This window comes from Alosa sapidissima, chromosome 14 (genome assembly GCF_018492685.1).
Source record: "Alosa sapidissima isolate fAloSap1 chromosome 14, fAloSap1.pri, whole genome shotgun sequence".
Classification (NCBI taxonomy): domain Eukaryota; kingdom Metazoa; phylum Chordata; class Actinopteri; order Clupeiformes; family Clupeidae; genus Alosa; species Alosa sapidissima.
This window is the reverse complement of record NC_055970.1, coordinates 23,545,125-23,566,037: the sequence shown is the minus strand read 5'-3', so window position 1 is coordinate 23,566,037 and position 20,913 is coordinate 23,545,125. Positions and strand designations below refer to the sequence as shown.

The window sequence follows — 20,913 nt, the reverse complement described above, 5'->3', positions numbered from 1 at the left end:
ATAAGGGGGAACATCTAAAACTACTATTTATCAAGATATGCAATGCTGAACTTAGTTCTCACAACATAGCCGTCGTTGTCTTTTGGCCTATACAAACTGAACTGCAAAATGAAAATGCATTTGTCCTCTTCATATGCCGGTGAGGTGACATATTCACCGTATTTGTTTATGAGCCAGGGGCTGCCATCGATGATTATGCTATTATCATCTCTGATAGTTTGATGGTGATTTGATAGTTTAAAACACTATGCAGTGAGAGTAAATACTTTTATTCATACTATATGCGGAACGTAGGCAACGTGGAAGAAAACAATAAAATGACATCAACGAACATGGGCATAAGATGAGAATACAATTAGAGTTGAAATTAACAATCGTGTCGCTTATATTTTAAAACTATTTTAGAATCTTACACTTTCGGTTATTTGTAAATTGCCTTATGTTATTACCGCTACCCTTCTTTAAGTCAAGCAACTAGTTCGTTGACAGCATTAGCTTACACCAGTATGCTTTCACCAGTATGCTGTCAAAGGACTAATGAGCCGACTTACCCCAGAGAAATTAAACCGAACAGAATTCTGCATTGGTAGTGAATTAACAATAAAAATCTTCATGTTTGTCCCAGTTTGAACTCAACTACATCTGAAGTTCAAGGGGACAACCACTGATTGTCACTGCAGAATTTAGAGCCCATTTTTGTAACTTTTCTATCCCTTTCAAACAGTTGCTACTTGTTACTTGCTTCTCCAGGGAAAATGTCCTCGTATGCGGGTGGCAACTCGTTCGGAAGAGGGTACGAGAAAGGATAAGAATGGTTTAACTCTGGATCCGTGGGCGAGTAGCCCGGGAGTTCGATCGACGGATGGCCCCCGCATTGTACCTCAACTCCTGCCTCGTCGAACACGTGAAATACCCCCAGGTTAATGTAAGACACCGGTTGAAATTCCGCCACTGAAAAGTCTTGCTCCTCGCTGAAAAGGATTGGCCCCGCGCCCTGTCGCCGTGAGTGTCTCCTTCTGTAAAACTGTGCCGTTTTGTACCTTTTAATGATGACCAAGTTCATAAGCCCAAGAACACATTCCAGTGTGTTTAGAATGGTGGATACGACGAGTCCCCTCTGATAAGTCTTCAGTTGCTCGCAGAAGGGGTTTATATCCACCGAGTCGAGGCAATAGTGGGAATATTTCCGCTCTACCAGTGACACCGTGTCGCCGTCCAGAACAGCGCCGGAGAAGGCGGTAAGAACTCCCAACAAGAACACCAAAATCCCCAAGAGAAAAAAATTCCGACAGCCGGGCTTCCCCTTGCAACAAACCAGTGCCAGCCCGAGTAGCACTTGCCCAAGTCCGACTAGTATTCCCGAGTAAAAAGCCCCGGCCGCGGTCCCAAGGTGGAAATGCGCTCTGACTTTGGAGCCCAGAGCGATGCATTTGAATCCGACGACAACGGCGCTTATGGCACAGACGAAGAGCAGGCAGCCGGAGACGATGGTGCACAGTCCTTTCCCACTCAACTTCATTATATTCCTCCTCTGCCTCTCCCGTTCCTTCGCCCTCCTTCATCCTCCTTTGTCCTCCTCAGCAGCCCCTCTCGAAGTCCTGTCAGATTGTGACATGATTTGCCGATGATTGCTCTTCAAAACGAGGATCTCCGGAGCTGCGTACTCTCCCCCCCTTCTCCGTTGCTTCAGAAATGGATTAATTATTGATAGGCAGAGCGCGCTCCTTCTGCAGTAAGAAGCCCCAAAATCCAACTCAAAGGAAGTGATTACCTTCATGACCCTCGCGCCCCATCCACGCCGTCATTTAATGAAACACATCTCTAGACTGTGTTCGTTGTCCATTATAATACTAAAAACAAGATAGCACGAGAGCCCCGCTCAGACACCGAGATCATATAGTTGCACGGCATGCGGCACAACACAAGAGTGCCGCCGCGAGCGCAGAGCAAGTTGTGAGGATTGCGCGCGGTGCTGAGAATGTTACTTGACCGAAACCTTCGTTCTCACATGATGCGTCGCCAACTTTCCGCTCCTCATCCAGCTTTGCCGATGTTGCAGGTTTGTTTACGAATAATTTGCAGAAAATCCTGAAAATGGAATCAAGACGCATTTCAAACTAATCTGAAATCCCCGCTTTGTTACAAGATCACGTAGGTAAACAAATGGGTAGGCTATATGTAAAACACAGCAATGTGTTTGGAAAATCACAGAAACGATAAGGGAAATTCTACCTAAAGTACAGAACTTAACATGCACTTATCGTTTAGGAATAATGTTTTTATTTTAAAAAACAAAACAAAAACCAACTGGGTGCAATATGGTAGGCTACCCCATTTAAAACAAGCACACGGTTGTTGGAGCCCGACAGGGCTGGGAGCTGTCTATGGTGCTGAAATCTGGGGCATTGCGTTCTCTTGTTTTATGTGTTCACGTGTGGAAGCGCAGTAGTCATCATGATCACTGTCACTAGATCTGTGGGCTGCGCTCCCAGTATAGTTTTCATCATGTTAACATACAAATGCAAATCAGATTAGTTTGTATATGCCAGGCATATGCTCGAATTTCTTATTCCAAATTCAATTGTATAGCATTCCCCAACGTAGGCTAATAATAATATTTCACCATAACTGAAGAAGGAAGTAGGTAATTGATTTAGGATATTGTTGGACAGTTTACAGAAAAGTGACTAGGAGGAAATTGAAATTTTAATAAAAAATTAAAGGATAAAAAACGATATGAATAAAATGAACAGCCAAACAACCTTATTAGGATGCACACATGCCGTATTTTACCACTGCCAACTTTAAGCTAGTGTTTGGGAGTACGTCCAAGTTCCAACGTATTGATTGTGCTTGTCCTACTCAGAGTTCAGAATAACATTTAAAATACGAATATTAAGTCATTTACAGATCCGTAGCCTATGCGCCACGCTCATCTTCAGCAAACCTCGCCAGAATGTGCGTCGCGTCGGGCTGCAGAAATGCGCCCATGGTGTGTGATGTGCAAATGATTAATCTTCTGTGGAGTGTTTTTAGAGGACGTGCTTCGCATGCGCAACGACAATCCTATTTTGGAGTGTGCTGTGTGTTACAGAGTGAAGCCAAAGGTGTTCGGCAGTAAAAACCAGAGCATTTCACTCTTTCATTCTTGCCTCTTCAAACAAGACAACAAATAGGAACATTCCTCATTTTTAATGAGGAATTAAACAGCATATTGCAATTTAATGAGGAATTAAACACACATATTGCAATTTCCAAACTATTTTGTTCAGTTTGTCATGTCATAATGCAGATATTTAATGTAGGCTAAACTAGCATGTTCAGCTAGCACTGAAATTGCCACCAGAGACCATAATTTCTAAATGAGCAACTGTAAATAGTGTCTGTAGACTTTTTGTGATTATTATGCCATAGGGTCTCTAGTCCATTGGTGGCATCTGTAAAGACTTCAGGCACTGCTAGAGGAAGTACTTTAACTGGTCAGAAGTGGTTCTTAACTGGTCTTGCTTTCCCATGTTCATTAAGTCGGGACCCATATATTTTTTTAGTGATCAAGCCAATGGATACAGTGGTGAAGTGCCTGTAGGCCTACTTGTTTGGAACATGCTAATGTTAGGCATTACATTGTTTGGCACCTAACCCCTCACTGCTCCCTGAGCGTCGCTGTTGTTGCAGGCAGCTCACTGTGCCGGGATTAGTGTGTGCTTCACCTCACTGTGTGTTTACTGTGTGCTGAGTGTGTTTCACTAATGTTTCACTAATTCATGGATTGGGATAAATGCAGAGACCAAATTTCCCTCACGGGATCAAAAGAGTATACTTACTTACTTAATAAGGGATAAAACTTAGCCCAGATCTACACAACTTTTCAGCTTCACTTACACAAAACTGCACGACTGCAGTTTAAAACCTTCATTTATGAAATTGCTACACTTCTAAAACAATTTGGTAAGAGTTTAATGTACCAATTTAAGTCCAATTTCACTGCTAGTTACACCCCTACTGGAAGTCATAAGTCAATTAACCTTTTCCAGACTCACTCTCAATTAACAATTGAGAACGTCTGCGTGCTAACCAGGCTAGCAAACCACTGCATACAGTGCACTTCTCTGGAGGGTAGGGAGAGGAAGGAAGGTATAAGAGGAAGGGATAAAGGCAGACCTGGAGGGGGGCATGGGCAAAGAAGAGCAGGACCACATTTATCAGATGACAACTGACCATGTTGTAAACCATGGGTTGACATAAAGAGGGCTTTGATAGAGTACCCACAGCATGCTTAGAATTTTGTGACTATTGAGGCTACCTTGACAAGCTGTATATCCTCTGATTTCAATAGTTACAGATATCTAGACGATATTTGTAACATTTGTTTTGTATTTAGCCTGTTATGAAATCATGTATTGAACAATTTAAACACATTGCGAAACTTAAAGCCCAGAGTTGGAGACATGCATGTAGAAATTTGCTGCAAATTCAAAATTTCTCTGGAACGGCGAACTGTATGCGAATGCTTTACAACTTTGTGTTTGGTAAGGTCTGCTGTTTATTCTAATATATGGTTTATCATGTGTTTAAGGAAGAGTTTGTGAAGCATTCCACCGAGATGAATGGGTAGGGAGATGGGCGCAGAACTGTATAAAATATGATTTAATTAAAGTTACTTTTCTCGCGAACTGTATACCACAGCAACTAGCGGCTAACATCGTTTAAAAGCTGAGAAAAAGCTCTTTCGTGTGATGTGGTACATGTAATGTATGTGTGATGAGTAGGCTATGTGGTGTCTGCACTTGGAACCACACCACTAGGTGTTAGTGTAATGTGACGTTATGGGGTTCTAAGATAGCCTGGGAGAATGAAGAAGTGTGAGTTCAGATGTAGAGTGTATGTGCTACCATGTTGGATAAATGAGTTATAGTTAATATGTCGGCCTCCTGTGCTTTCGTTACTTTCAACATAACAGGCTACTTCACAAGTAGTTCAACAGAGAAGAATGGGTGAATTTGGACGCACTTTCTTTCTTGCCGTGCGCTGTCACTTTCTCCACTGCGTAAAAGACTACATTAATTTGCGCTGTGAATGCTAAGATTATTTTGACTGGCCATAGGCTAAATAAAAATCTCTACTAGTCGGATGCAAAGCAGAATATTGAAAGAAGAGGGCACCAAGGTCACAGTGGGCTGTGAACCTTCGATTTTCAAAGGGGCATCACAGCCAGCGCAAGGTGCAACGACGGCCTTCGGGGCCGCCGTGAAACTCCAACCCTGAAGAAGTAATGTTCACTTCAGTGTTGTGTTGTGCACTGCACACATAACCTTTTTACATATAAATTCATAGTGTAAATATAAATGTATAGGCATATCTTGAACTACACATTATTGTATTTTTGCAGAGTTTGGTTGATGGATGCTGATACAATCCCATATGAATTTATCTTCATAGATGAGGCTGGGTTTTAACCTGACAAAAATAAGATGATTATGGCGGGAGAGGGGCTATGCGCTGCAATCACACAGAATGGTCCTCCCTGCTATTCCAATTTAGGCCCTTACAACACGGCCCATACTCACGTTTAAGATAGAATACAAACACACAAAAAAGAAGACCATGGATTCAAAGCAGACAAGACACATTGTCATCTGGCACAATGTATCTTCCCACTAATCTGTCCTGGTCAAAAAGTACTTTCATCAGCATCCACAATTTCAGCCTAAATACCTCCCATCACTCTTTCACTTCCTTCAACCCTTTGACGAGGGTTTTTTTGGCATGGTGGTGGAAGGTTCATCATCTCCATCCATACATCAGGATACCCCTCATGCAAGCTATGGAGGAGGCTGATGACCAAACTGATCTGTGCAAAGATGGATTTGCAGTTGAATAAGATTATTCTTTTGCTGTCTCGTGAATGAGGACATAGGCAGCATGTGGACTAAATCCCAGTGATTTAACCCCATTTAGGAAAAATAAGAAGCAAAGGAATAAAACACACTACTGTATTTTATGATCTTATTGAACTTTTGGACTTGGATTAAAACAAAAGGAAAGATACTTCTCAGAAGTGGAAATTAATAAATATGAGAAAATGGTCAACATCTTACACTGAAATTAAATTGAGATAAATTATTCCTAAGAGAAATAGGCTAGACAAAGAATAATCTTATTTAGAATTTTCCTTTTTTGTGGGTAGTTTAAATGAAGTTTCAGATCTGATAAAACATTTGGAATATTCTGCTATTTGTCTGTGTAAATTGTGTGTTGTGTTAAATGACAATACTTTCAAAATTGTGCTCATCATAAAAACTGTACTTGTATTTACTCACACTGGAGAGTTCCAACAAGTCTGACACTTGATGCAGGTACTCCATATAACACATGACGAAGTTAGAGGTGAAATCTGAGAATTATTGGTGTGTTCTCATAGAATAACATTGGGATTTCATGCCACAGATGAAACAGGAAGTACAGGTGGTTGACTATGCTAATGCTATGTAGAATATGCTAATAAGTCCTCTAGAGTTTGGAAGATGTTGAGGTACAATGGGACTGGTCAAGAAATGTCAACATGCCATCTCTGTGTCACACAGGCAAATCTAGTAAAATGTAACTGGTTTATTTTGAAAACCTCATTATTGTTATTAGGCAGTGTCTTCCAATACGACGACAAAGCAGTAATCCCAGCCAATGAAACCATCAATTATCTCCAACAAGCAAGTAATCACGGCAATTAACTGCTACAGCAAATGCCAGATCAGCTTGTGCGCCTTGAAAGTGAACATCCTCTACCAGGAAGTGGTAGAAGTATGCCTGGCAGTTTAATCTCATCAATAAATGACAAATGAACTTAACCTACTCTCCACAACCACCATCAGATAGAATATCATGTCCTTTGTGATTATTTCGTTATTATACTATATACAGATTTTAGATTATATTAATATTGACTGACTACAGGTCAACAAATTGCACTGCAACATCCACTCTTCTCTTAACTTCATTCCTTCAATACAATTGAGAGATCCTTATGAGAAGCATGCAAACATAATGCGTGTGTGTGTGATTGTGCGCGTGTGTGTGTGCGTGAGTGAGTGAGTGTGAGTGATAGAGGGCCCTATCATGACATTCTGAAGTGCATCGTCACTCGTCAAAAGTCTATTCAAATTTAGTAGGATGTCCAGTTCACATTGGGAGGGGTTTCGTTATCAAATACGGAGTGCATGGCAGCAACAAGGTGTTCCTAGGTTTTTTAATCAGCCATATGGGTGTGTTTGGGGCCTAAGATCATTTAAACCAATGATAATGACATCTGTCATTCCCTTTAACGGCGCAAAGCGGTATCGGTATTTTGGTATTCAACGGCGCATTTGAAGGAGGCTGCTTGCGAGACCGTATGGAATAGTCATTCTTAAACCATGCTTTACTAAAACCTAGCATAGCCTTCATGCATTTGCACTCGTCTATTATTTGAAGTCATTGGCAACGTGAAACTAACTTCACCAAGATGTCAGTCAACGAAGACAGTTATATGCAGTTACTTTCACTATTGACTGACAGTGGGTTACCATCGAAAACATAGGCTGGAAAAAGCAACACTTACCCTTATATTGCTCAAATGACTGAATAAAACAACATTAATCCTGCAGAGGAGTTGCTTATATCTCGTGACAGTGCGTCTTCAGCTGTGCTCCATATGTGTCTCTCGCCTCTCCCCTAATCACTTTTAACCGTCATTACCAATTTGCAAATGATGGTAACTACTCATCATGAGATGTACAGTATTTCGTAATATCTTTATTCTAATTATGTTTCCCATTGTAATCGTGCAATTTGTAATGCTTTGCATGGACGTGCGCTTGTGTGCGTTCATGAATGATAGAAGGATGGTGCGTGCACCTGCCAATATGACTGTTGACATGCGCTCTTAAAATAGCATATGAACAATTCGCCATTGACTTCTGACCAGGTTTAGGTGGTGTATCATAGCGATTTTTAGACAACGCGCCAGGCCCCTCCCTAGGTTGTTAATTGCCACACCCCTGGGCGCAATGTTTAAAAAATAAACGTGCAAAATACCGAATTAAACTTTGCGCGGGTGGTTTTACGCCATGCGCTGGTGTGCAAAATGCAGCCCACAGAGAACGAGAGAGTGCGGTTGGGTGGGGTGGGAGTTTGGACGGTTGTGTGTGTTTAAACTAATGTGAGTTGCCCTGAAGTCTAGGTTCAGTACACCATATTAATGTTTTACAATGTTGTTTGAGGGAAACCCTTTCCATACAAAGGGACTTGAACACACAACATAATGGGAGTAATAAGACCAAGAAAATTCCAATATTGATACTTTCAGAGCACAAACCATAGACATAGATACATTCACATATCCCCTCCTCATCTCAGTCTTTTGATTCATGATTATCTTTTCATTGTTAGCTTAAAGGTAAAAATTACCTTTGACCACTGATATTGTCTGTGCATAGTTGAATTCTTTTTTATCTATGCAGTGCAGCATATGTGCAAAAGCACTGAAGATTGTTATCGGGACAAATGAGAAAGTCCTTTAATCTAAAGATTTGTAGTTTAGTTTTGGAAAGTGTCTTTTCTACTTAATAGCATGTAGGCTAGATCCACTTGCACAGAAGTGAAATTTGAACAGTAAATATATATTAAAGGAACCATATGTAAGATTGTGGCCAAAACTGGTACTGCAATCACTTTCAAATTACTGTAGAGAGGTGTACTCCCACTCCCCCCTGACTCGAGGTTGCCAACCCGGATGCCGAAACACTACTGACTTCGTGATTAGTAGATAGGTGGAGGGTGGCGCATCAGGCCAAAACACAGAATGACATGACAAAACACAACATCAACATCAGTTGAGGGCTGCAACTTCACTTTTTAAATGACAATATCCTGGCCGGACTACTGTTGTCAGTGATATAAGTATTTGAAATTAACATGATTTCTTAATGTCTAGTGACATATTAGGGCCATTTTATGATTAATTGAAATACATTTCTTACATACTGTTCCTTTAAGTGTACTATGTGCAATTTATTTCATACTATATATCAGGTCTGGGGAAAAGTTTATAACTTTCCAGACTCACCTGACACCAGTAAGAAATTCGAAGACTTTTACCTTTAGACTACCTGCGCACCTGGCGGGATTGTGATCACTATACGTTGGCCACAAGCAAAGGCAGTTACATCGCGCCTAGAGCAGCGCCACGATGCGCCAGTCACAACATATGTGCGCAGTTTTTTGGGGGCCTAAGTCGGTGAGCTAAGAAAACTTTTGCGAAGTTGTCTTTCAGAACTCAAGGTTATCTTTCAAGTTCTAGTAGTTTCTAGGCTACTGTCAGCGTCAATCCTGTTTCTCAACAGCAGGTCGTCTAAACCAGCGGGAGGAAAGTTGTCAGCTTACAATGCAAACAAACCAACTGTGAAACACTGAGATATGAAAGTATATGAAACATATTAAAGTGTTAACATGCCGTTCTGAGAGCAAACACAGTGGGGAATTTAATAAGACCGTGATTCTGCGCATCAGTATGCGCACTCAGAACTGCGAGACGGAAAAAGGTTTACCTGCACGTCAGCAGGGTGAAGGGCTGAGCTACAACTGTCACTTGAGCGAGCTCTACACGGTTTCCCAGACACTCGCACATAACACTAATGAGTTTTACCCCGGTGTCGCTTAGCAACCGTTGGTCTGTTAAGTTACCCAAATTCGTGTGCTGAAGACAAATGGCAATCGCTATAGCCACGCGGTGCGCCTGAACTTTGACTGGAAACTACAAAACAATAAGAGGTTCGCATTTGCCACACTCCCAGAAATAAGATAACAAGTGTAACAAAGGTTAGGCTACATCGAGGTAAGAATGAGCTTAACCCAAACATTCTCACACAGATACCTTTTCCTTGTTCTGCAGGCGGAATTAGGTGAATTTGTGTCTAGGCCAACCTCATTGTGGAATCTGAGCGTGACCCATGTCATTTTATGCCCAGGTTCTCAAAAAGTGCATGATTAATTATAGATGGCTGTCATTTACTGGGGTTGTCTCTGAAATACATTCCTCCTCCTCCTCCAGTGAGTTTCTACACCATTTGCGTTGATGGTCTTGGCATTTTGGCCTATGCCTTTGTGGCCACTCATGGGAAGCCTGCACCTTTATCTCTGCCCTTTTTTTGATTTATGACGTCTGGCATAATGAGATCAGACTCATTAAATTACAGTAGGCCAGTTTAATACATCTTCATGCAAAAAAGCCACTTTACCCTTTATAGTCAAGAGCACATTTTCTGTATTTTCACTCATTCTATGAGTTCAAATCTATACCCTTAACATACAACTGAACTTTCTCAGCTCCACTACAGGAATGCTTAAGGGATAGATCAATGTCTTTGTTGATTAAATTAAATGCTTATCTAGTTTAAAGTCTAACGATAACAATACAATATAAAAATGTAATTCAATTAATAGGCTAAAAGGTGTTCTTGTTATTGAAACTCATGGAAAACAACTTCCTTAAGTTGGTTCCTAAATGAATGCACAATATTTTTTAAAGAAGCATCACTTTTTATATTGTTACATTCAAGTTTGTTTTTTAAAGCTTTGAATATTATTGGGATCAATGGAAAAATCATTTAATGTAAAGATTTGTAGCAATGAGGTCACCTAATTTTAGGCAGTGCCTATTCTAACCAACAGCATGCAGGTCCACTTGTATACAAATGAAACTTGGACAGTAGATAGAGACATCAGCAAAAAGTCAGAGTAGAGTGTCTGGCATCCCACAAGAGGTGGCTGGGGAAAGACAATAACCTCGCTCATTTGGCTAGAGAGAGAGAGAAAGAGAGAAAGAAAGAAAGAAAGAAAGAAAGAAAGAAAGAAAGAAAGAAAGAAAGAAAGAAAGAAAGAGAGAGAGAGAGAGAGAGAGAGAGAGAGAGAGAGAGAGAGAGAGAGAATATTTGTGGGGGGGTTGGGGCAATGAGTGAGTGAGAAGGATTGATGATGCAGTGACTGCTGGGAGATAGGAAATTGCATTCCCCCACAGTCGCCCTAAGCCCCTTGTCCTATTGAAAGCCTTTAGCAGCTGCTTCCCCATTATGATTTCAGGCCGCATCCTTTTTCTGTGCCACAAGTCTACATCTCGTCGGGCGGCTGGCTTGGAAATGGGTTCTGTCTTTGGCCCGTGCATCTCGATGGCATGTCGAGAGCAAGGCCACGGACGTACAACACTCCCACGGGAGTGGCAAGAGTAATCCCACTGATTTACCTCCATACCCCCAATAAACAAAAAGGGCCGCAGCAGCGGCAGCAGACACTTCTCGGCGGGAGTTAACGACCTCTTAAGTTATCACACTGACCTCTGACCCCTGTAAAAAGCACTGTAAACTAGAGGTGGGGAGAGTGCGCAGTGAGCCGTCAGCACCACAATCTATCATCATCATCATCTTCATCACACGTGAGTCGAGTCGATGCAGCATTAGTCAGCAGCAGTAGCCTAACACCCCTACTGATGTAAATACCCCAGCATATTACACGGTCATCCTGCTACCCAGCTCCTGTATTGATTAAATTGGCTCATTTGGAGATTACAGGGACTCTGATGAATCATAGCGTTGATCTGAACAGGGCCTGACACCTAAGCACATGCTTCTCTGTGAGATCCAGGCCGCTGTGAAGCAAGTGGTGTTCAATTTTAAAAAAGACTAGTGTTGCATTTCTACACGCCCTGGTTTCACACTTCAGATCCCATCTGGGCATGTCTGAGCCATTTTTGGCTGGGGAAAAGGGCTGGTGTGAAACTTAACTGATCCCCTGGAAGGGACGGGCCAGATGTGATGCTGGTACCATGCAGCTTCAATGCTTCAACATGATCTGAGTGCACTCTCCGAATAAAAGGGACTAGCCTGGAGCCTGTACGCACAGCGCGGCTCCTGTTATAACAGCATGGCTTGGAAACAGATCCAGATTAGCTGCACAGTCTAGTCCTTGTTACAGATTCTGACTGACGGTGGATACATTCCTGTTACAGATTCTGACTGACGGTGGATATGTTCCTGTTACAGATTCTGATTGACAGTAGATAAGTTCCTGTTACAGATTCTAATTGACGGTGGATACGTTCCTGTTACAGATTCTAATTGACGGTGGATACGTTCCTGTTACATTCTGAGGGGCTGCAGATGAGTCACTTTACAGGGGTGAGGGTATACTATAATAATGAGTGCCCCAGCGTTTGCGTACGACTACCACTCTAGGACAGACGTGACCCTAACCTTACCAGACAGATCAACACCAGATCTGAGTACATCATCAATTTCTGACTCTGAATTGATTCTGACACTGAATTTCTGCCAATGCACATCTCTCAAAGGTTCCACATGGAATAAGCGTCTCTTTCTAGTCCAATTGAACCTTTTAGATGCTTAATCCAGAAAGGCTTTGTTCTTAAGTCTTCCAGCTTTTTAAACCCAGAAAGAGCCTTTTTCCTGCCGTAACGTAACATCTTTGTAGTTGGTGATTGATGTCAAAGGACACTAAGGAGGAAGGTGTATTGCCTCTTCCCTAGGGTGACAAAACCCATTCAAAGCCCCAGGCTCACCCTGCCTCTATGATCACTGGCATTCTCTAGACTCACTATCCCACTGGGTACCTTTGTTGCTCTTAAGGTGCTCATTATATTTCACCAATTTCACCTGTGCACATCAGCACAAGCAACTAGAAGTTGTACTTGGAGAAACAACAGACCGAACATTGAGCAATTGCGCTAACTACTTTGTCAGAGCGCCGACACAGGTTCACTGGATGATTACAGACAGACAGGATTACAGACAGACAGTCCCTTTATGTAGCGTACCTTTCCAAGCTCTGTTGTTATGGCAATACAATAACCGCTTGGCAGACAGGTCTTCCTGGATTTCATCTGGTCCATAATGCTGCTAATGATGAGAGTGAATTCTGCACAGGCACACGGGTGGCCACCCGCTGGACAGAGGATAATTTACGAGGTTCCCCATCATGGAGCATAAATCAGTTTAACAATATAAATTCTTGGGGTAATATGGCTCGTAAATGCTAATGGGTGAATGTGAGGGGTGGACTGGAATCAGTGGCAGGCAGGAAAGGCGTGTAAAACAATAAACTCAAGGATAAAAACTTCACGGGCGCGCGGAGGATGCTTCATGACTACATTGATCATCTGCTTTACCGGGGGTGACAAACTCAATTGCTCAGGGGGCAGTGTGTGTGCTGTCTCTCTCTCCCAACCAATTCTCCCTGTACCAATTTCTCCGATTAGCCGCTTCCCAAATAATATCCACTTAAGGCAGACAGGGAGGCGGTGATTGAATGTGACATCTTGGCCACAGCTGAAGTGAAATGGTAGCAGACAAAAAGGCTGCAATACACAGAGTGTTTATGCACACAAAAAGACACACACGCACACACTCCATTTCTCAAACACATATGCACGTGCGCACACACACACTCTCTCTCTCTACTCTCAAACACACACACACACACACACACACACAAACACACACTCTCTCTCTACTCTCAAACACACACACACACACACACAATCTCTCTCTCTCTCTCTCTCTACAGACACACACACTCTCACCAAAAGCAATTTACTTGGGAATAATACATTACATGATCACCTGTCTTGAGGTGACAACTGCGTCATCATAAGGCGCCCAGTTGTTTTTCTCCTTGAAAATAAAGGCTGACACATTCAGAATTATCAGAGAAAGAGAGCTAGAGATAGAGATCGAGAGAAACACAATACAACCCCAAGTCAGGCCATGTTGTCCTATGGGTGTAAGCAGTGGCTTTCAAAGCCACATCAACAGCAGCCACATCAAACACGCAGAGAATGAAACACATAAGAAAGCCTCGCGAAGATGGCTGTGATTTAAAAGCTGCTCCTAACCCCAGCTATATAAATCGTACTTATATTCAAAGCCAATTAGCTAAATGAAGATGTAGCCACATGCCCCACTAAAGCCACAACATGTCTATATTCCTACCACATGCCCCACTAAAGCCACAACATGTCTATATTCCTAGCACATGCCCCACTAAAGACATAACATGTCCATATTCCTACCACTTGCACACATCAAGTTTCTGTTCAGTTGGTAGCTAGGTAACAGCTGATACGGCAACAGACCAAGGGCAGATTTCAAACAGGTTAAAGCTGATATAAGTCCAACAGCGCATACCATTGCCTTCCCTAGATCTGACACATTCATACAAACAGACACGTCTGGATTCTTTGTTTGTTTTTTTTTAAATAAAGATGACCATTATTAATTCTAAGCATACAAAAAGATGTTCTCTAAAGATCATCTAACGCAATCATGACTTCATTAATACAGTGCAGTGATTTGGCAAAAGAGAAGCCTCTTGGTGTTTGTTAGTACACATTGAGTTTAGTCCTGTTCGTTGGAGCATACACAAAGCTACACAGTACACAAAAGCTCACCGAAAACCACACCCATGGACAACAGAAGTGCACGTTACCTCAAAGCCCCCCCCCCCCCCCCCCCCCATCTTTCATATCATTACAATACTCCTTCCAAATCTCTGAACATGTAGTCTACTGCAACCTACATCTAAACATACAGTTTAGGTCTCTCTCAATTCATTTTCTCTTAACAAACACCATGGTTACTCAAGTTAAAACATTTGCAGATTGTCTCTTCAGCTGGGAAGCACTGCTCTTGGTCAGGTAGTCACCCAACGCAGGAACTATGGCTTTGCCTTGCGGACGTGGTATCTTTTTTCCCCAGTAACTTCTCGTTTTTTTTTTGTTTTGTTTTGTGTTTCTGTCTCTTTTTTTCTGTGTTTCAAATAAGTATGCGCTGGGCTAACGGACATGCTGCGGCCGGCGGTCTCCCATCAGGCATCGCTGGGGGCCTGGTCCAGCTCTGCTCTGGGGGGGTTGGAGGATTGCGGGTTGGAGGGCATCTCTCCGGAGCCGTACTTGCTGTGGAGTGAGCGAGCGATGTATCTCCAGTACTCCTTTCTGATGGTGTCCTTTTCCTGGGCCAGATCCTCACACAGCTTGGGGGAGATCACAGAGATAGAGAGAGATGGGGGGCAGAGAGAGAGAGAGCAAGAAAGAGCGGGAGAGAGAGGGGGGGGGGGTTGAATGTAGGAGGAGGTGGAGAAAAAGATTTAAATGCATGATGCCAACTTCAAAATACAAGATCAAGACATGATGTGGTAGATTGCCTCCCCATACCAAAACAAATATGCAGCTAAGCCGGTCCACATGAGCTGTAGATAAATTAACTTAACAGCAATGAAATACATTTTATTGCTTGCTCGAATCCAACTGTGAGGGGACTGAACACTGAAGCAAGCATAAATGTCTGGACTCCATCCTGATCAGATTGCTCAAATGCCATTTTCTATTAACATGGAGGAACACAGTAAGACAACTCTGCCCTCCACAAGCCTTCCTCTCCACTCAAGAAACAGACTCCATCTATGAAACAGACAGCGCACACAGAGAAACCCATTCAAAAATAAATGAGCAGGGTAACACCGTCCTGATTGACAGCTCCTCTCTTCTCAGCCGGCATCTTGTAGCGGATCTACTGCCAGGCTGAAACGCATATCAGAGTGTGTGTGTGTGTGTTTGTTTCCGCCTGCGCTGGTGAAGACCCCAAAGATCAGACGCCCAGACAAGGCCCCACTTCCCCCCGCAGACAAACTCAGGAAGACAAAGGCGCTCCCAAGGAACCTAATTAACTGCAATACATGCGCCGTGCCCGAGCATTTAGCTGCCGACAACACGGCAGACATATGGGCTGCCACTCAGCTGTCCAATACGCTGCCATTGGCGGAGAAGAACGCTCGCCAAAACATGGGAGAATGATCGCAAGACAAACAGAGTGAAAGAGAGAGAGAGAAAACGGGTGCGTGGGAGAGACAGAGGAGGAGAGAGACAGAAAGAAAGAAAGAGAAAAAGAGAGAGAGAGAGAGAGAAAGAGAGAGAGAGAGAGAGAGAGAGAGAGCGAAAAGCCTGAATCAGTGCAACTGAAGGCAAACTGAAGGGGGGTGGGGGATAGAGAGAAAACAGAAGAGGGGGGAGAGAGAGAGATTGTAATCCGATGCAGATACCACTGATCCACTCATCCATCTTTCTCAGCTTCCTTCCTGAATCTTCTTTTGGCATCTATTGTTTCAGTCATGTTTTATTCTCAAAGACTTTTCTGCTAAATTGCTCTTGAGATTTCACTCTAAGACAATATTTTTTTCTGACTTGCTGAGCATTTGTCAATGATGTGACTATGTGACTGAAATGATTATTGGACCAAGAACTTTTTATTGGTACAAGGCAGCTTTTTTTTTTTATCAATCTACATAACAATCCAGAACATATTCAAAGCCTCCATTTGAAGTCTGACAATATGACAGAGCCAGTATTTTACTATTAAAACATTAAAACTGCTGTCAGAAATGTGCTTGTGGAATACCAAGGCCGAAATTATATACAAAATTCCAACGGAGAAAACAGATGGTCTCAGAGAAAATTTCTCAAGCAACCAAGATGTCATGATGGTTCAACTGACCAATCAGAAAACTTAATCATTTTAAATTCAATCATCTGTCAATCATTTTATAAATGCACAGACAACGCATGGATTCCTATAAAGTGCTTAAGCTTGTATGAAGTTAGGAAGAATTGTTAAGTTAGGAAGAATTTCTTACAGTGCCAATTGCAACCTTAAAAAAGAATAAAGTATATCATGCATAACAAACATTTCTTTTGATATTTAAAATATGACAAATATAAAAAGGCTCTTCCTTTTTGACTGATCTTAAAATGCACGCTCAACATATGAACTAAGCCAGCAGTATGAAAGTTGTGTTGGAAGTGTGTGTGTTGCATTCTGACCTTCAGGGCCTTGCCCAGGGTCTGGTCCTATGTGTGTGTGTGTGTGTGTGTGTGTGTGTGTGTGTCTATATATACACACACATCATTTCAATCTGCTCCTACAGGCTTCAAAACCAACGCAGATACTCTGAAATGAAAATTAAACAAACTTTTGCATAAAGCTCTACAAAATGTTGACGTTTAAACTTGTTTTTTTTTTTCTTTGTCCCCAAGTAACCATTAGCTCAATGGAAATTAACACGCCTTAGAAACGCCTTAGGAAGGAAATGTTTGTTTATGCAGTTGAAAGGGTTTAGACCTCCAGGGCCTTGCTCAGGGTTTGGCCCTGTGTGTGTGTGTGTGTGTGTGTGTGTGTGTGTGTGTGTGTGTTTTCTGCATCTTGATATACCTTCAGGGCCTTGCTCAGGGTCTGCTCCTGGCTCTGCTCCCCACCGGCGGCGCTCTCCAGGGCGTCCTCGTACAAGTCCACCAGGAAGCCCAGGAGGTATGGCGAGCAGTGTGTCTCCTTCAGCTCCTGCACCTGATCCAGCAGACCCGGGTGAGAGCTCATACCCCTGTCCTGCAGAATGCTGCTTGCACAAATCAGACACAGGAATGAGACCGTTAGCTTTAGCTAACGAGCGAGCTTGATGAGACTAAAACATTTTGACGATGCTAAAGTGCTCATAAATGCCTCATTGAAATAAAACTATGAATATTAACTCCTGAAGATTTTGGTAAAATACAGTACAGTTCGCTCAGTGTAGTGTAAATCATGTCTGGATGTAGCAGCAACTAATGTGGATAGATTCTGCCCCCTGTTGGCCAAAGGTAAACATTACAGACAACTTTTCCTAGATCTTTTCCTTGATAGACTGTATATGTAAGAGAGGAATGAAAGTCCTTCTTTACAGAGTTAATGCACTGGTGACAAAAACATACCCTTTCAGATAGTTCCATGCACTTTCATTGTGGGGAGCTTTCTTAATCTGTATGAGAGTGTATCTGGGAGAGAATTAGGACAAGAAAATAAAAGCTTAGCAATCATACAGGTACGTTTGTACAATTTACTTTTCATGAGAGACAGGTTACCACGTTACCACACACAGGAAATATGTGGTCATTTATGTAGTGTGCAATCTAGATGAACTAAAGTCACTTTTAAAAACTTCCACATGACTCTTAGTCATGAAGGATTTTTTTCCAAAAAGAAAATGTATTGATACTGCAAGCAAATTGATATTGTCTTTCATTTACTAAGTGTACTTGTTCACACAGGTAATCAACTGCAGTGCAATTTATACATATACAATAAAACCTGAGAGACCCGACATTGGCGTGCATGGCCTCTGCACCTGGGGACCAATGCTACAAGAAATCTTTTACATTTAATTTAGCTACGTGTGTGTGTGTGTGGGTGCATGAGTATGAGTGAGTGTGTGTGTAAGTAAAGATAGTAGAGCTCTGAGCAGACACTCACTGGACTTCTCTGTCGAGGATGGTGGCATCCGAGTAGCCGGTGGTATGGGAGATGACGTAGTGTCTCTGGTTCCATGCAGAGTTGTTCCGCACATCTTCCTCCAGCAGCTCCTCCACGTACTCCAGCTCCCCATCCCACAGCTTATACTCCTGGGGTTACATGGGCAGACAAACACACACACACACACACACACACACGTAGCACAGAAACAGTCACACAGACACAGACACACATATAAGCGTGCATGCGCGCGCGCACACACAAACAAGTTAGGAGACACACAAAAAACACTACAAACAGCATGTTGGGTTAGGAAGAATGACTTTCAATGCTTCACTATGCTTTAGGTCAGAAAGGTGAGGAAGGCTTTGGTGGCGGCACTCTACCTGGATGACCCACTGTCTGTGTTGCCAGGCGTGGTAATTTTTACTATCCTGGCTGAGAATGTCAGCTATGAACTCCAGCTCTTCAGTCGGATCCTTCAGCCACTCCACAATCATACGTCGATGGTGCCTGAGGACAGAGAAGATGTCAATGAGAAAACAGACTGCGTCAAAAATAAGATCCATCGTTTCGCTACATGTGTCGCTTTTCTCCAGCAATTGACCACAGTTATACAAAGGAGTGATAACAATGTATCATAAAAATGTGGCCTGTGCTTTAGTCTTTCTACAAATTTCAAGCAATAATAATTATATAATATAAAAATCTAATTTTCACTTTAACATACTTAGTGTAAGATATTTACATTTCAGGTTCATAAAAAAGAAAATGCAGTTTCAGAGAAGGGTTACACTAGTGGAGTAAATATAATAAGATACCCATGAACCACGACAACAAGTAGAAATCAATTACACTCACCAGACTTGGTAATTCTTCGGTTGGTCCTCTATTATATTTGTGATGTATCTCATCTCCTCTCGTAGGTCCTTCTCCAAAGCCTGTATTAAAACTCTACGGTAGTGCCTGTAGTAGATTTGCCACATTACAAAAAGTTTACATGAGTGCATGGTATTTTGACGTGAGGCGAAAATAACTAGTCCACGTTTTAATCTTACCATACTGTGTAGTTGGCCGCATTTAGATCAATGGCTTCAGATGTCAGCGCAAAGGCCCTTTCACTCTTCTCATCGTTTTTCAGGAGTGCACGGAAGTAGTCATAAACATCTGTGACTATTGACAGTACAAGTGGGTGAAGGACAACATCAGCAAAGAAAATCAGGACCGTGCGCATCTCTGACGGGATGTTTGTAAAATAGAATTTTGAGTCACTACAAGGCCTCCTTACACCAAACAACTTTGACAAGATTTGGCCCTAGATTTGCACTTACATCTGTCAGAATAAGCAATTTTCACAACAGGGTTAGGCCCATCGTCTTGGGGGACAGGCTCTAGATCAGACCATTCCGTCCGATCTCTGCAAAACAATCACAACCACAATGACACGATTTAGGGGACTTGAGGTGCCTCCTTTTACCCAGGTCCCAAAACTACACACGTTAAGTTAGTATCAACGCATGTCGTGGTGTTAGCCAATTTGACGTTACACGATGCAACTTAAGCCCACAGTTAACGTTAAACCTACAACAAACTAGCTTCACAGTCAAGACACGTTGTATCTATGAAGCACGTAAAGTCGGCTATTGGTTAGCAACAATTTCATCTATTAACGTTACAATTACTTTGGACTATCAATCCTATCGATTTTACATTTTGATTATAGCTAATCAAGTTACCTAACTCGGGGGACAAACAGAGCGTTAATTGAATCGAGAGCTTAGCATTAGGTTAGCATAACGTTACCTGTAAAACAAATATCCTCCTCTTCTTAGGGGCTCATCATCATAGTTTATATCTGATTCTCCATCCATACCCTCTACGTTCATTCCGTCCTCATCTTGGTTGTCCAAATGGGAAGGTGGAATTTCCTCCAGACCAGACATTTTGAACGTGACTCGTGTATTCCTTACAAGATGAGTGTTTCAAATTAGCTTGCTAGTCAGATAACCAACTTGTGTTGTCAGACGGAATGATTACATTGTAACCTTCAACGTAATTTCCGGTAACGTCCGGTAACCGCTTTCTCGCGCCCCCTGGTGGTGAGTAGGCTAAATTGTTCTTCAGGGTTTATGGGGTTTGGTCGAATCATAGACTGTATATATAGAACAGTCTATGGGTCGAATAAATGCTGGCAAAACTCCTATGAAATTGGTGAGGTGGTGTCTTCCTTTCACATTCATCTACCAACGCAGGCATTTTTGAAGAGCTTAAAGTAAGATTTGAAACTATATTCACCAGAATAAAACAATTAAAAAATCAGCAGTTGAAAATGTCTCCGTGTCAAGTGCATTCAGTTTTTTATTAGGCCTACCACCCAGATAGCTAAAGGCTGGAGGACCACTGTTGGTAGATCTGGCGGTCTGCCCCAATATTTTGCCACTTGTGGTCCAAACTCTTTTTCATGTATTCAGGTATAATTACATCCATCATTTTAATAACATTTCATGTCTTTTAAAGGAGAAATATGGCAAGTTTTCAC

General features: G+C 42.2%; 2 protein-coding genes across 2 annotated transcripts; both read right to left on the bottom strand.

The window, feature by feature from the left end:
* Positions 1-289: 289 nt before the first annotated feature.
* On the bottom strand, positions 290-2,076 carry LOC121681963 (transmembrane protein 271-like). The gene has a single exon (XM_042061934.1). The coding sequence runs from the start codon at positions 1,517-1,519 to the stop codon at positions 728-730; it is 792 nt and encodes a 263-aa protein (XP_041917868.1). The 5' UTR covers positions 1,520-2,076; the 3' UTR covers positions 290-727.
* Positions 2,077-13,620: 11,544 nt separating this feature from the next.
* Positions 13,621-20,407, bottom strand: fnta (farnesyltransferase, CAAX box, alpha). The gene is made up of 9 exons (XM_042061187.1): positions 20,178-20,407; positions 19,706-19,791; positions 19,433-19,547; positions 19,236-19,340; positions 18,761-18,887; positions 18,375-18,523; positions 17,837-17,899; positions 17,304-17,484; positions 13,621-15,072 (listed from the first exon to the last, which is right to left on the bottom strand). Exons 1-9 carry the CDS (start codon positions 20,315-20,317, stop codon positions 14,908-14,910), a joined length of 1,131 nt encoding a protein of 376 aa, XP_041917121.1. The 5' UTR covers positions 20,318-20,407; the 3' UTR covers positions 13,621-14,907.
* Positions 20,408-20,913: the final 506 nt, after the last annotated feature.

What these genes read in the sequence shown, in the direction of transcription:
- LOC121681963 (XM_042061934.1), bottom strand. Translation starts at nt 1,519, where the DNA reads ATGAAGTTGAGTGGGAAAGGACTGTGCACCATCGTCTCCGGCTGCCTG.
- fnta (XM_042061187.1), bottom strand. Translation starts at nt 20,317, where the DNA reads ATGTCTGGTCTGGAGGAAATTCCACCTTCCCATTTGGACAACCAAGAT. An exon ending in ATCCTCGACAGAGAAGTCCA is followed by an intron (nt 17,900 to 18,374) that starts GTGAGTGTCTGC and finishes ATTCTCTCCCAG; the next exon opens with ATACACTCTCATACAGATTA. An exon ending in CCCTGAGCAAGGCCCTGAAG is followed by an intron (nt 15,073 to 17,303) that starts GTATATCAAGAT and finishes ATCTCCCCCAAG; the next exon opens with CTGTGTGAGGATCTGGCCCA.